This window comes from Homalodisca vitripennis, chromosome 3 (genome assembly GCF_021130785.1).
Source record: "Homalodisca vitripennis isolate AUS2020 chromosome 3, UT_GWSS_2.1, whole genome shotgun sequence".
NCBI lineage: Eukaryota > Metazoa > Arthropoda > Insecta > Hemiptera > Cicadellidae > Homalodisca > Homalodisca vitripennis.
In genome coordinates, this window is record NC_060209.1 from 97,204,705 (window position 1) to 97,221,823 (window position 17,119).

At 34.2% G+C, this 17,119-nt stretch overlaps 1 protein-coding gene across 1 annotated transcript in view; it reads right to left on the bottom strand.

The window, feature by feature from the left end:
* Positions 1-17,119, bottom strand: part of LOC124357214 (nuclear migration protein nudC) — a 128,541-nt gene that overhangs the window by 106,623 nt on the left and 4,799 nt on the right. The window contains exons 3-4 of the mRNA XM_046808761.1: positions 16,005-16,220; positions 10,175-10,357 (exon numbers count right to left, since the gene is read on the bottom strand). Of these exons, the coding sequence (XP_046664717.1) occupies positions 10,175-10,357; positions 16,005-16,220 (399 nt within the window). The remainder of the gene's footprint in view (positions 1-10,174; positions 10,358-16,004; positions 16,221-17,119) is intronic.

Here is a 17,119-nt window from a genome sequence, read left to right on the forward strand (position 1 = left end):
TCCTCAAATACAAACCACAACTATCCTCTCATACACAGCCATTTCCTTTGGTGTTGAGAAACATAAGACTGAAGATTCACGACTAATGTCATTTTTACGTACATTTTGTTATTATTGACAATACTGAAGACAAATATACCATATTGGTACTAAGTATCAGCAGACTTAACCCTTTCACATCCTCTGTCAGAAGTTTGCTGACATCACCACTAACCTTTATTAGAACTTTTTTTAAATCTGTTCTATTACTAGCAAGTGTCTATGTATTCGACAAATATCTCAGTGGATTGCTTGAACATTCACTTACCTAATGATTTTAAAACTAAAACTTTACATCAGCTGTTTGTGTTTTATTCATAATTTAAAATACCAATCTTGGCTAGCAAAATTTGTTTCAGCCTGTAAACAGGGAGGCAACCTTCATTTTATGATGTAAAATACATCTCATCAAAACATAGTGCTGATATATCAGTTAAAGAGAAGGTGAGAAATTCCTCATTTTTTTAGAAACATACAAAACAATCAGGTTACACCTTGAACCTTTTATAACAAAAAAACATCATATTGAAAAATAGTTTTTAGTACATATTTTATGTTTTGTTCTTATAAAAGTGTATATAGCATATGTACAAACTGGAACAGTAAATAACATAAGTATCTATCTATATGTAGATAAGTTATGAGGTGCCTGTGTACGTCAAATTAAATTTCCACAATAAACAACACAGAAATAAAAACATTTATAACAAGCAATGCAATCTCATACTGTCTGAAAAAACTTGAATATTCAGAATGAAAATTTTCCAACTTTTGCCACTCAATGTTTGTCTAGTTACTGACAAAACTGGAATGAAGAATAAACAAAAGAGTCTGCTTCTCCATAGTTTGTATAAAGCATGCACATGCCTGAAGATCACTCCTTACACTTCCTCTCTGATTTACTTATCAAATTTTGTGAAATTCGACCATTCAGGTGGCTTTATTGACGTATGAGGTGAACCCAGGATTTTAACCGCATCCAACACATCTAGGCCAACTATAAGAGATTTCAAGTAAGGAAATAAAAATTCATAGCATTATTAGAAAAACAGTACCATGACATACTGCTAAGATAGGTTGTCAAGAAATGACGAGAAACTTAAGTGTGCTCAAAATTTGCTCTAAATGTCAAATAGAATCCCGCCATAATACTACACATTTAACATTATGCCAGAAAGTGCACACAAGCAGTCAACGTATTAACTAAATATAATCAGTCTTAAGCTGGTCTAGACGTCAAATAGCACCACCCTAGTACCATACATTCAACATTATGCTATAAGGTGTCACACAAGCAGTCAACGTATTAACTAAATATAATTAGTCTTAAGCTGGTCTAGACGTCAAATAGCACCAACCCTAGTACCATACATTCAACATTATGCTAGAAGGTGTCACACAAGCAGTCAACGTATTAACTAAATATAACCAGTCTTAAGCTGGTTTAGACGTCAAATAGCACCTACCCTAGTACCATACATTCAACATTATGCTAGAAGGTGTCACACAAGCAGTCAACGTATTAACTAAATATAACCAGTCTTAAGCTGGTTTAGACGTCAAATAGCACCCACCCTAGTACCATACATTCAACATTATGCTAGAAGGTGTCACACAAGCAGTCAACGTATTAACTAAATATAATCAGTCTTAAGCTGGTCTAGATGTCAAATAGCACCCACCCTAGTACCATACATTCAACATTATGCTAGAAGGTGTCACACAAGCAGTCAACGTATTAACTAAATATAACCAGTCTTAAGCTGGTTTAGACGTCAAATAGCACCCACCCTAGTACCATACATTCAACATTATGCTAGAAGGTGTCACACAAGCAGTCAATGTATTAACTAAATATAACCAGTCTTAAGCTGGTCTAGACGTCAAATAGCACCCACCCTAGTACCATACATTCAACATTATGCTAGAAGGTGTCACACAAGCAGTCAATGTATTAACTAAATATAACCAGTCTTAAGCTGGTCTAGACGTCAAATAGCACCCACCCTAGTACCATACATTCAACATTATGCTAGAAGGTGTCACACAAGCAGTCAACGTATTAACTAAATATAATCAGTCTTAAGCTGGTTTAGATGTCAAATAGCACCCACCCTAGTACCATACATTCAACATTATGCTAGAAGGTGTCACACAAGCAGTCAACGTATTAACTAAATATAATCAGTCTTAAGCTGGTCTAGACGTCAAATAGCACCCACCCTAGTACCATACATTCAACATTATGCTAGAAGGTGTCACACAAGCAGTCAACGTATTAACTAAATATAATCAGTCTTAAGCTGGTCTAGACGTCAAATAGCACCCACCCTAGTACCATACATTCAACATTATGCTAGAAGGTGTCACACAAGCAGTCAACGTATTAACTAAATATAACCAGTCTTAAGCTGGTTTAGACGTCAAATAGCACCCACCCTAGTACCATACATTCAACATTATGCTAGAAGGTGTCACACAAGCAGTCAACGTATTAACTAAATATAACCAGTCTTAAGCTGGTTTAGACGTCAAATAGCACCCACCCTAGTACCATACATTCAACATTATGCTAGAAGGTGTCACACAAGCAGTCAACGTATTAACTAAATATAATCAGTCTTAAGCTGGTCTAGATGTCAAATAGCACCCACCCTAGTACCATACATTCAACATTATGCTAGAAGGTGTCACACAAGCAGTCAACGTATTAACTAAATATAACCAGTCTTAAGCTGGTTTAGACGTCAAATAGCACCCACCCTAGTACCATACATTCAACATTATGCTAGAAGGTGTCACACAAGCAGTCAATGTATTAACTAAATATAATCAGTCTTAAGCTGGTCTAGATGTCAAATAGCACCCACCCTAGTACCATACATTCAACATTATGCTAGAAGGTGTCACACAAGCAGTCAACGTATTAACTAAATATAACCAGTCTTAAGCTGGTTTAGACGTCAAATAGCACCCACCCTAGTACCATACATTCAACATTATGCTAGAAGGTGTCACACAAGCAGTCAACGTATTAACTAAATATAATCAGTCTTAAGCTGGTCTAGATGTCAAATAGCACCCACCCTAGTACCATACATTCAACATTATGCTAGAAGGTGTCACACAAGCAGTCAACGTATTAACTAAATATAATCAGTCTTAAGCTGGTTTAGACGTCAAATAGCACCCACCCTAGTACCATCATTCAACATTATGCTAGAAGGTGTCACACAAGCAGTCAACGTATTAACTAAATATAACCAGTCTTAAGCTGGTCTAGATGTCAAATAGCACCCACCCTAGTACCATACATTCAACATTATGCTAGAAGGTGTCACACAAGCAGTCAACGTATTAACTAAATATAATCAGTCTTAAGCTGGTCTAGATGTCAAATAGCACCCACCCTAGTACCATACATTCAACATTATGCTAGAAGGTGTCACACAAGCAGTCAACGTATTAACTAAATATAACCAGTCTTAAGCTGGTTTAGACGTCAAATAGCACCCACCCTAGTACCATACATTCAACATTATGCTAGAAGGTGTCACACAAGCAGTCAACGTATTAACTAAATATAACCAGTCTTAAGCTGGTTTAGACGTCAAATAGCACCCACCCTAGTACCATACATTCAACATTATGCTAGAAGGTGTCACACAAGCAGTCAACGTATTAACTAAATATAACCAGTCTTAAGCTGGTTTAGACGTCAAATAGCACCCACCCTAGTACCATACATTCAACATTATGCTAGAAGGTGTCACACAAGCAGTCAATGTATTAACTAAATATAATCAGTCTTAAGCTGGTCTAGATGTCAAATAGCACCCACCCTAGTACCATACATTCAACATTATGCTAGAAGGTGTAACACAAGCAGTCAACGTATTAACTAAATATAACCAGTCTTAAGCTGGTTTAGACGTCAAATAGCACCCACCCTAGTACCATACATTCAACATTATGCTAGAAGGTGTCACACAAGCAGTCAACGTATTAACTAAATATAACCAGTCTTAAGCTGGTTTAGACGTCAAATAGCACCCACCCTAGTACCATACATTCAACATTATGCTAGAAGGTGTCACACAAGCAGTCAACGTATTAACTAAATATAATCAGTCTTAAGCTGGTCTAGATGTCAAATAGCACCCACCCTAGTACCATACATTCAACATTATGCTAGAAGGTGTCACACAAGCAGTCAACGTATTAACTAAATATAACCAGTCTTAAGCTGGTTTAGACGTCAAATAGCACCCACCCTAGTACCATACATTCAACATTATGCTAGAAGGTGTCACACAAGCAGTCAACGTATTAACTAAATATAACCAGTCTTAAGCGGGTCTAGATGTCAAATAGCACCCACCCTAGTACCATACATTCAACATTATGCTAGAAGGTGTCACACAAGCAGTCAACGTATTAACTAAATATAACCAGTCTTAAGCTGGTCTAGATGTCAAATAGCACCCACCCTAGTACCATACATTCAACATTATGCTAGAAGGTGTCACACAAGCAGTCAACGTATTAACTAAATATAACCAGTCTTAAGCTGGTCTAGATGTCAAATAGCACCCACCCTAGTACCATACATTCAACATTATGCTAGAAGGTGTCACACAAGCAGTCAATGTATTAACTAAATATAATCAGTCTTAAGCTGGTCTAGATGTCAAATAGCACCCACCCTAGTACCATATATTCAACATTATGCTAGAAGGTGTCACACAAGCAGTCAACGTATTAACTAAATATAACCAGTCTTAAACTGGTTTAGACGTCAAATAGCACCCACCCTAGTACCATACATTCAACATTATGCTAGAAGGTGTCACACAAGCAGTCAACGTATTAACTAAATATAACCAGTCTTAATCAATTTCATGAATGAATCTATACATTTAGTCAACTAACAAGGCTTTTGTTTCACTGATATCGCAGAAACTATTAAACCTTTGTTTAACATTGAGTTTTGATAATGAAAGGATTGTGAGATAAACAGGATTTTTCCTGACATATGCCATCACTCAGTGATACAAGTAATTACATTATACTTCTTTTGATATCTATAATCTTATCTCCAGCTCAGGTAGGTAACTGACCTAACACATACAATCTAGGTTAAAATATGAACATGGCAAATCTCAACATTGAAACGGAAACATTGGTCATACTGATATAGTAGAATATTCCTTGTTTAATGTTACTTAAAAATTGTGAAGAACATAATTCTCAAAATTTTGCATTAAGAGAATCTTAGTCAAGAATGAATGTTAATCCTCCCGATCCAGGTCTGCTGGTACAGTACATAAGATTGGTATAACAATAAATAGGAATTTCTATAAGGGTGTTTGAGGACACTTCATCATCTAGATAAAATTGCCAGTGATGCTCTGTAAAAGACTGAAAAGTGTTGGCCTTATGTAATGGAATAGGATTTGGTGTGAATGTAATGATTTCTTCCTATTGCCATTACTGACCACAAAGGTGTTTGGGATATTCCACTGTGACAGATAAGGGTGCCTAAACTCACTTATACTGGAAGCCATGAGTTTGCTGGGACTGGTAATTGGGAACACAAGGAAGCAGCTTCCACCATTCACAGAAGCTAGCCTAGTGAGTCTGATACAGTGAAACAGGTTCGGGTGCAGAGGTGAAGAAGATTTCTCCAACTAACCTTACTGACCACAGAGATTCTTAAAATTCTATATACTTTTGAGGTCTGTTGCCGGAAGATGGGATGCAAAAATAAATTTATTCTCCCAATGGTTTTAATTTATCTCCAGGATTTTTTGGAACATTTCGCGTTTATTCAAGTGTAAAAATAGAACTGAAGAAGCACACAAAGCACTTTGACTTGGTGGATAAACCACTCAACTTCTAAAAATATCTCAACCTGTTTTGGGAGGATTCTCCCTCAGGTCCAATAGTCTATATTGATGACAGTGTTGTAACTGACGTGAGTGCACTGTGCTCAACATTTAAAAGTATTTCACTCTTGTACGAGGGTAATTCGGAAAGTAAGGTCCGTTTTTTTATTTAAAAAAAACCACACCATATTTTTTCAAAAAACTTGTTTTATTTGATTCCTGACATCAATCACTATTTTTCTACATAATTTCCACTTTTGTGTAAACACTTGTCATAACGATCTACAAGTTTTTGAATGCCGGTGTCATAGAAGTCGGCCGCCTGCGACGATAACCAGTCTTGTTAACCACTTTAACCGGTGACGTCGAGTGACGCAACTCCATTGACTGGTGTTTTGTTTCTGGGGTTATGTGAGAAACCCATGTCTCGTCACCCGTCACAATGTGGTCTAAAAGGTTATCCCCTTTCTGATGATATTGGATCAAAAATTCAAGAACAATACCCATTCTTCTTTTTTTGTGTTCCTCAGTAAGCAGCCTGGGAACCCAACGTGAGCACAATTTGCGAAAATCCAAAATTTCAGAAACAATTTTAAACAACGTGCTCACGTTTGGAAATTCTATTGCTGATGAAGAAACAGTGAATCGCCGATCTTCACGAATTTTTTCATCGACGGCTTTCAACAAATCTTCAGTGATCACTGACGGCCGACCAGATCGTGGTTCGTCATGGACATTTTCCCGTCCATCTTTAAAACCTCTCACCCACTTCCGCACTTTGCTGTCACTCATTGCATTTGGACAGTACACTTCACTTATCTTTCGATGAATATCCGCTGCTGAAACGTTCCTTGCTGTCAAAAACCGTATCACAGACCGTATTTCACAGTCGGCGGGACGTTCAATAGTTTTAAACATTTTAAAAAGGCACAGACAACAGCAGACTACAACGATTTCACTGCAAATGGCGTCGTTCTACGCGCAATGCATACCGGGAGTCAGGGCGCATGCGCATTTCCCTACTCGCTTACTGTTTATCTAGTTAACGCGAATCAGACCTTACTTTCCGAATTACCCTCGTATAATAAGGTAAAAAAGAAATTATCAGAGAAAGTTGAGATATTGTACAAATATGAATTACTGTTAAGTGCTGAAATTTATTTTTTATTTTAAATAATGCTGTCCAGTATTCCATCTAGAACTTAAAAGAAACAAGGTCAACCTGTGGGATTGCCAATATTCCCATGGTCATATCCGTTACCATTGCTCAGATGTTTGTATTATTGTTCATATGGAGATTATTGGTAGTTTCTTTTAATTTTAAGGTAGCTTATTCAAAGAGTGAGCTCCTACACCCACTGTAATTTTAGACCAATTTCTATTGTAGGTATTGTACCAAAAAAAGTTTGTGTGCAGTTTTCATTTGCCTACTTATCGATTGTTGATTTCATTAGGAAAAGTCACTATGGTCCATTGTAGAATAAACACGTGATTAAATGCTTACCAAAGTTTAAACTTTAGCTGGCTTTACTATATGAATTGGGGAATAATTTTATTGAATTCTTTTGGTCAGCATAATTTAGTAATAATTACTGATAGAAGTTATTTCCCCACCAAATCATATCCACTGTAACAAAAAACGTGTTTATGTAAAAAAACAAATACATTTTCAATGTACGTTTTATATAAAATACAACTGTGTAAAAATTGAACAGTGAAAGTTTTATATAAAAAAGTTAATTAACTGTCAAGTAAATAAATAAATAGACCAATACACGGCAGGACAGACACTGGCCTGCACATAACTTAGTCACTCATTACTTGTGGGACAGACGCTGTCCTACATGCAACTTGATCACTCATTCTTCATCTTCTAAGTGGCGGCCTATTACCATGCACTTAAGCACCAAACAACCTTTTGCCCACCCCGGCTGTGTACCATGAGGCCAATCTGTTTACGGTTTCAGCTGTTCTAAAAACCGGTGAAGACAACTGATCAGATCCACCTGGGAAAATTCACCACCCTTGTCCAGACTACTAAAGATGGTGTAGTAGTCCCTTGCTATTGCATTCTAGTCAAAGAGCAGGTGTTCAGAAGTTTCCTCTTGCTTGTCACACATTCTACAGATTGTATCCTCCTGCAGAATGCCAACTCTCTGAAGATGCTTTCTCAGGTGACCATCAGAATCAGAATCTCTTTATTAACATGAACATTGAGACCAGTTGTGCATCAGAATATACATATCATACATGGTAATGATACATGATTGTCATTTATGGTTCATAGAGTTCATTCAGTAGTCTAAAGTCTGGCTGATTTCTTCGGTGAATTCTTGAACAGTGTAGATAGGATGTTTCAATAACAACAAATCAAGTTTCCTCTTCATTTCTAGTTAGTTGTTTGAAGGAAGCTGGGAGCTGATTGTAAAGTCGTGCTCCCATTGTTGAGAGTTTCTTGTCATGAAGGACAGTTTGATGTCTGACTGGCGGTATCAGAGACGCATTCCAGGTATTGGAGCTGTTCCTGAATTTGTCTTCCTCTAACAGGCAGGAACCAGGAGCAACAACACAATGAAACTACAACTACGTCATTATTTCACATTAAGCTAATGTAATATCATAAAATAAATGTTAATGTGCGAAATTATAACCGTAAAAAATTATCATCATTCTTTATTGAACAGTCCTTGTAAATAGCATCAGTATATAACGGTTCAAAATTAACGTAAATCCTTAATAAACAACAAAACAAAGAGACGGCTCACATAGAATCTTCCAGGAATTCTCAGATTATACCCTACTGTATCATACTCTAAATGGTTTTTTTTTCTTAAAGATAAGATTTAACCTAGCAAATAAGATTGAAAAATATCCCAAAAGTGTCTGTCCCACTAGTATGGGACATTGCATTCTGCAAGAGGATCCGCTCTGTAGAATGTTTGCCGAGCAGGAGGAAAGTGTTATACTTTCATATTGGCCAATAGCTTTTCTTACATCTGAATGAGGCAAAAACCGTAAATTTATTCTGTGAAGTTTTGCAAACAAGCTATAAAAATATTATTTGGTGAAGTAAACTACACCCAGGTTTCTTCGTTTTTCAATTACTCTGTTTTCCTTATTCTCTTTGTACATTTTCTTTATAAAATGTAACCTAACTATTAACTCCCTGTATACTAACAATTGCCAAATTCGAACAATGAAATTTAACCTTTCCAGCGTTATTGACGCGGATCCGCGGAGGGCCACTACAAGCTCAAAACGTCATTGCCGTGGATCCGCGTTTTTGCATTCTTTATTTTCTTACTGCTATGTTAGTTGAATATTTTGCTACTAGATGGTTCTAGTAGTCATGCGACATACAGACGGGTTGTCCCGCCTCGAGTTCTGTTACAATAGGAGTGGCAGTTGCTTCTAATTGGCCAAACACTGTCTAGCGGGCGTGGCCCCGCGCTTTTCACAAAGTCATTGACGGGAGCTCCCGTCAAGGCATCTAGCCAGTTAGTTAGATATATATTTATTTGGTTATCGCATATGTATTTTGGTTATCGCTAATTTTCTGTTGTGTCCTATTCTTTTTAAAGTAAATTATTCATATTATATACAGCAGTTTCCAGTATTTATTTAGTGTTTTTTTACCATTATTCGTGTGAATGGCGAATCCAAACGATTCGGAACTTGAAGATTCGGTAATTTTGAGCAATTACTTGGTCAACCCCAAACTTTTTCATATTTTACTACGGTCATAAGGATATTATCAGAAAGCAAGAAACATAATTCAAGCCTTGCAAGGCTGTCCTACAGGTTGCCGAGCGATAAGAAGGTTCAAAGTCCACGCGATAACAGTGGCTTGCGGGAGACGCGCGGAATGTCAGTCGTGACAGCCCGCCACCAAATAAACACTCTGTCTACTTTTGTATTTTTCTAATTTTATTGGTTTGTAATATAGTATATGTTTATCTATAAAACTGTGTTTCATTCCTATACTTGCTGAATAAATAAAAAGATATTGGTGACAATTACACTGCTATTCTACGATATTCTCAAAAGTTAAAAATTAGCCTAGAAAATCCAAAAAGGGCTAAACAAATTTTATTCATCTTTAAATAACTCTATATTGACATACAGAAACGAAAAAAAATTTAACTTTACACATTGGAAATTAAAAAAAATTGTAACTTTATCAAAGATCAGGTCTAATTTTTCATGACGCTTAAAGGGTTAAAAAAATGATAACAATATTCACTTACCTCAATCTCAGACAGAGTCTGAATCCATCGGTAGTTGGGCAAGTCACATCCATTGCCACTGTTAGGTTTAATTTTCCCTTTCTCCTTCTCATCTTCTTCTTCATCATCTTCTGGCTTTGAGTCTCCACTTTTGTTGGTTTCAGCTGGATCTGGCTGGGGATCTCCTTGTTCTTGTTTTTGTTTCTGCAATTAAGTTAAACATGTTTTTAAATATTGAATTCAATATTTTCAAGTTATAAGTACGGTTTGCAGCATTGAGCATTTCATTTAGTTAACTAATTTTTTTACTGCTAATCAAGACATGAATATTTTGCATTGCGTAATGTGTAAAAGTGAAAATTTGTTACCATCTAGAGATAAAAACAAAGATAAAACCTTTTTTGTAAAAATTCTGAGTTTTCATTGTTTTGGAAATATATTGCAAAAAGAGTGAAGGTTTTACCACTCATAACAACCTATAAATATTTTGATGTTTCCTTTTTGTATCAGCAATTATTTTAAGATTAAGCAAGTGTTTGGAGACTGTAGTGAAATGACCTAAAATACACTAAAAAAACTACTATGGTGTGATAAACCTTAAAACATTCATCTAGGTGGAGGTTGTGTTTCATCTGGATTGGTTTGGCTGAATTTGCCGTTATTTACAAAACACTACCCTAATACTGATTATCATAAACTATTGACTAAAACTTGATTAATAAACACAGAAATAAAACATCCATAAGTAACCAAGAACAGCTGTTGCTGTGTCTTTCTATGGATCAGTGATCGCAATAAACAGCAGTAAAAAACCACTTTGTTTAGTCCAATAAATGAACATCTAAATGTTATCTGTGGGATATTTTCAACATCTAATATTTAGTTTTTACTAAGAGAATGCACTGCATCTATAACGTCTATCACATTTTAGTGTCACATATGTGACATTTTACATGAACCCACAGGCTTTTTTGCCAAATATTTTTTTCTTTTCTTGTAACATTTGTTTTTTTTTATATTCAAACGATTTAGTAAAAAAGATTTTGGGATTATTTTCTGAAATACAAATAAAAATATTTAACGATTTAAAAATGTGTTTGGATGCCTGAATTATAATAAGGTATCTCTAGTAATTCTACAACCAAAAATATAGGCGTTAAGTGATTAAGGTTTAATACTATTCTTATGGGAACAAAATCAAGATGGCCACTAGTACAGCTGGCTCTAACTCTGGAACTGGCAGTCGACATTATAAAGTTGATCTGTCACGCACCTGTCTTGACAGTTCTTAGTACATAAGTCAACACTAACACCATTTGATAATAGAAAATATTGCTGACTTCAGTGGTGAAATTTGATTTTCTGTTTGGGCAATAGCCAATGTAACGTCATAAAGCATGCCAGAACAATCATCCTCCTCTAGCCATTTTCAAGCCGGTGTCTGTCTGTTTTTGTCTTTAGATTAAATCACAAACTAAAGGTATTAATTTCGTGGTATATTGTTAATTACGTATCAACTAATTTATTTAACGATCTTTTTAAATATTGATATGTTGTGTTTTTATTAGTAATTTCATAGTTTTATATGTTAATATGTTGTAAGCCTAGGTCAATCTAGGCTATTGTGCAGCACAGTGAAAGTTTTTGGAAGCTAAAATATTAGTAACATATCACGGGTATGGTTTAATATTTGATTTGTACCATTTTACTGGCACATGAGGGGTTAGCTTTGAAATTTAAACTTTTGTGAAGGTTCAATAAATAAAAGAAAATCTTCTGAAATAAATAAAGTTCAAACTAAAATAAAAATTCTTCTTAAAAATAATTACTGGATTTAAAATTAAAATAAAAACTTCTTGATAACTTTAAATTCAAACTTGTAATATATTCCTCACTCCCAAAATGTACAAAGTTCTTACAGCTTGTCTTTTATTCAATTTTCAAAATTCAAAACTTTCACACTCTGATCTGGCAATTCTTCACTTTAATTTATCTTCAAAATACAATTTTATTTTGTTACTAATTTTCTTTACTTTACTTTAAATATTACTTCTTTTCAGTGTTAGAGATTTAAAAATTATAAAAATTCTTCAGTGTTAGAGAATTAAAAATATTGCTGAAAGCATCTGTAACAACCACAAAACTCTTTTAGTATTTTTACATAAAATTGTATATACATGTGCTCACTGCACCAACAAGTTTTATATTGCATAGATCAAAAGGACAAGTTCCTAAATTCCCATTAAATTTAATTTTTACAATATTTCTTTCCCCAAAATTATTCAAAATAACTAAGAATGAATATTGACTGGACTCCAGTTAAAAGGTTCACTTACCCGCAGGTTCGATGACGATTAGCAAAAGATTAACTCTAAGCACTTTCAAAATCTACTCGTTACTATAACTTCCGATCAACTGAGAGGGGAGGTACGGCACGTCTACCTCACCCACCTCTCAATTTAGTTATCAAACACTGCCATCTGCGATGCGCGCCTCGCTGATAGCAGCCTCTTTTGTACTGTCCAGTCCTTATCATTCTTCTGGGCCTACTCCTTCCACCGGTAATCCAGTTACCCCAGAATTATTATTTAATACAATCGGTACAATTTTTTTGCTTTTAATAGCTTTGTTTTAAGCTGTGATTTCAATACATCCCAAAACTTTGCTAATAGATCATCTGACATTAGAGAACTTGTTGACCTGTTAGACTCAATACAATCTAGACCATGACATGTGTTTGCAAACCCTAAGTGATCTCTGCGCTCGCTTAGCCAAGTCATGGTGGAGATGCCCGAAATCCACTTCGTTCTCGCTCGGTTCAGAACCACAGAGTCAAATCAGAGATCGCTGATTACGTTCGGTACATAGCATTTAGTTTGCTTAAAAAAGTGCTTGAATACTAAACAGATAAAGTATTTTCCCCACTAGCCACTATGACTGACGATAGTTTTGTTTACAAAATCTTTTCCTCAAGTCTGCTTTTGTGAACTTTTAATATATCTCAAGGAGTTTCAAGGTGGCTGTGGGATATCAAACACGACATGTTGAAAAAAAGATAGGAAAACTATAATAAAAAGCTTTCAAAAGTTTATGCAGCAGAGCAATCTTATGAGGAGTTGCAACATGACATTGAGAATAATGAAAGATAAGTATGTTATTTTGTAACACTTTGGGAAAGGACTGATAAATGGTGCTTATCATTTTGCAACAATGTGATGACCCAATACAATTACTGTGAAGCGTCCGTGCGCGTTTTTAAATATGTTGTATTACAATGATGCAAAGCTTTTAATGTATGTGCTTTGTTGTGTATATTTGACACTCATTTGAAAACCACCATAAAACTAGACTCAATGATTTCGCCAGTTATCTACGTGATTAAAAGATTACGAGCCATTATGCCAAGTTTATTAAATCTAGTAAAGGATTGAATGTTGTCAAGACTGGTGGAACTGAGCACTCTGTTAGTTCTGAAATAGAAAAGATTATGTGTATGGTTAATGTATATTTTGTAACCTGTGACTGTCCATTTGGAAGAGGAGGCCATTACTGAAAACAAGTGTGCTGTAGAAAATCAATTTAAAATATTATATTACAACAATTTGACTCTATCAGAAAAGATATGTTAAATTGTGCAAGAATCGCTTTTGGCACTGATATTCCATCCAACTTTTACATTACCATGGATATATAGCCTTGGAGAAAGAACAGTCTTATTCTACAATTGTGTCTGACTGTCATTTAAATAAGCAAAACGAGGGTTTCACAAATTCTTAACACCAGGAAACGCAACTATCACTAAAACAAATACCTAAGAATACCATTAGAGAAGATGTGAACCACATGTTGGACCTTTACAAGCATAAAGAAGTCCTGCAAATGTAGCTACATTAAACAAGTTTTACAAAATATTAAAGCCCGTCAAGACATCAGCACAAGCTTATGCCTTTGCCCTAAAGAGACTAAAATGTCGCAGGAGAAGACAAATTAAAGCGCAACCCACTTTGATGGCTAGTAGAAAAACTAAGGGAATATATACAAGTAAAAGAATACAATCAGGAAGACCACCAGAAGTAATTCAAAAGTATTGAAGCAAATGTGCCTTCAACAAAATTACATTCAACATTTATTAATATACTGTCTAAATGTGGTTTTCTTAGCTTTTAATAGCTTTGTTTTAAGCTGTGATTTCAATACGTCCCAAAACTTTGCTATGAAAAACAAAGCATTTCCAACAACAAAGCACAAAGCAACAACAAACACAACATAAAACAAAGCATATGTGCATTTCCTTTGTTTGTAAAGGAAAGGCACATGTCTTGTGTGCACATGTAATTGTCTTGTGTACATGGTTTGTTAAATAACAATCTGTCCAATCCATTACCAATAACAATCATTATAACTGTTTGTATAAATACAATTTGAATAATAAATACCGTTTCTAATTTTTATCTCACTATGACACAGATAGTTTCATGTTTGTCCTCATACTATTACGCACGGTTTTGGGACGCTCAGCCTCATGCAATAGATATGATATATGGGCCCGCTAGAGTTCGAGCATCTCCACCACGCCTCGGCAGATCTGAATGAGGGATCGCTGAGACCATTTATATTATTTTATAAATTTTTGTCTATAGTAACACATTTACTCATTTTTTGTACTATTTGTGGCTTTTCAATATATTTAATTTTTCAAGAGAACCTTGATGACACTACATATTTTCTGAAACTAGATAAATTGAAGAATAAACTGGCTATATTAAATTCTAATATTTGTTATAATATCACAATTTACAAGGTGCAGTTCCACTACTTCCAAAAATGTTTTACTTAATTATTTATTCACAATTATTTTATACTATGATTATCTCCACATTCTCCCGAAAAAATAATGTATTACACATGTATTATAAAATATATATAATATAACTTATTTTTTATCAAGATTTTAAGGTACCAGTGTAAAACAATCAAATTGTGTTTTATAAAATAAAAAAAAAACTTTGATTGTTCCTGTGTATATACAGTATATAAAATATAAATGTATTTCTTTCAAAGTTTTCAAATTACATAATGTAATTAAATAATCATAATGTTTATAATGTACAAAATTTAATTTGATTGTTGATAGAATGCAATATAAACCTCTTGATGCATTTCAAAATGCAAAGTACGTCCGCTGTGTTCTACACTGTATGCGTTTTAACTAGTGCAAAAATGTACAATACTTAATTCGATTGTTGACAAAGTAGAATGTAAAACTCTTGAAATGTTATATTGAGTGTGTATGTTTGTTTTATGTGTGTGTATATGTGTTTTATGCTATATGACAATGTCTTCTATTATATAACTATCCTTTTCTTCATTATTGATGAATTCCCACACGTTTAACAACTTATTATTATAAATAAACCATCAATTTACCATATTTTTTTCAATACATTCTCAAAATATTATTAAAATGTAACAAACTTTAAAAATCTCAAATGTTCTCTTTACATTATGGTCATTACACAATTGTTTTTATTTAAATAATTCTTGGCACTTACACTGAACATTTAAAAAGATTTTTCTCTTGTAGATATGCGTGGCAAAAGAAAAATGAGTTGGTTGTTCTTGGTAAATGTAAAAACTGTAACATACATTTATTTACTACTTAAAATCAAGTTCCAGTTAAACTTCACATATTCTAGATGTGTATTACCAAACAGTCACACTACATTTATCTCTTTGAATAGGTTTGTTCAGGACACCTCAAAATCACGAGAGAACTCTGACAAAATAAATGTTTTACATTCAAATTAGAATAATTTTTCCTGATAACGTGGAGTAGACAATTGACACTGACCTCTGCATCCAACTCCTTTTGGAGCTGGGCTGCTTGTTCATCAGTCAATTCAACAATTTTAGATTCTTGTTTCTGCTTGCCAAGATTTTGCTCTTCTTCTTTGGCTTTAGCTATTTTTTCTTTCCTTTTTCTATCTGCTTCTTCGCTTTCCCTTTTCTTTTTTGCAAGGGCTTCTACAGCTTGAGACTGGTGTTTCTTAAATTTGCTCATAACCATCTGTAAAATAAACAATTCAATTACAGCAATCAGCTTATTCTCAGAGTTACAGTCCTAAAATAATATTTCTTATGATGAGTTCTACAGTGCAACAATCAGTATTTATTTGGCTAGACCAATCATTTTATATTAAAATTAACATATTTCAATTAACATAACATATTTAAATTAACAATGTTTATGTTAAGTTAACATAAGATTTTAGATAGGTTAACCTGTATCTGTGATGATATTAGTCTATCTGTATTTGTGACACTATTCTGACTGTATTTATAATATTACAGCTTTGAATAAAGATCTATGACTATGACTATGACTATGACTATACCCTATTTTTCAAATAATAAAACAGCATATTAATTGAATACACAGAACCAAATTTAAACTTAAAATAATTAACCAACAACTTATTAATTTATATAGGTTAAAACATTTGAAACTAATGAAGCAAGATTAATTTAAATGGATTACATTTACAGTTATCATTATTGTAACATAACACAAATGTTAAAACATTTACTGATTGATAAAAACAACCCTTATTGATGAAAACAATCATCAGTTTAAAGAGGACAGAACTTATAACAGATAAAATATAGCATATTATAATTAACAACAAACCAAAGATACATTAAATATATATTCAAGATATAGGCTAAATGATCTCCATTCTAAACTACAAGAAGTGCAAAGTGCCTTAATCTTCTGTCGTCATGATACTCTACCATTCAGTGCAATCAAATTATCCCTCGATATATATCTCATCAAGAATCTGAAGGTGCCTTAAGATCTATCTACACATGTGGTAAAGATTCTAACTAATCAAAAGTTATCACATGGAGGAGTTGATGAAATTTATGAGCTCTCAAATCACCTGAGGCTTTCCCATATAATGTGAA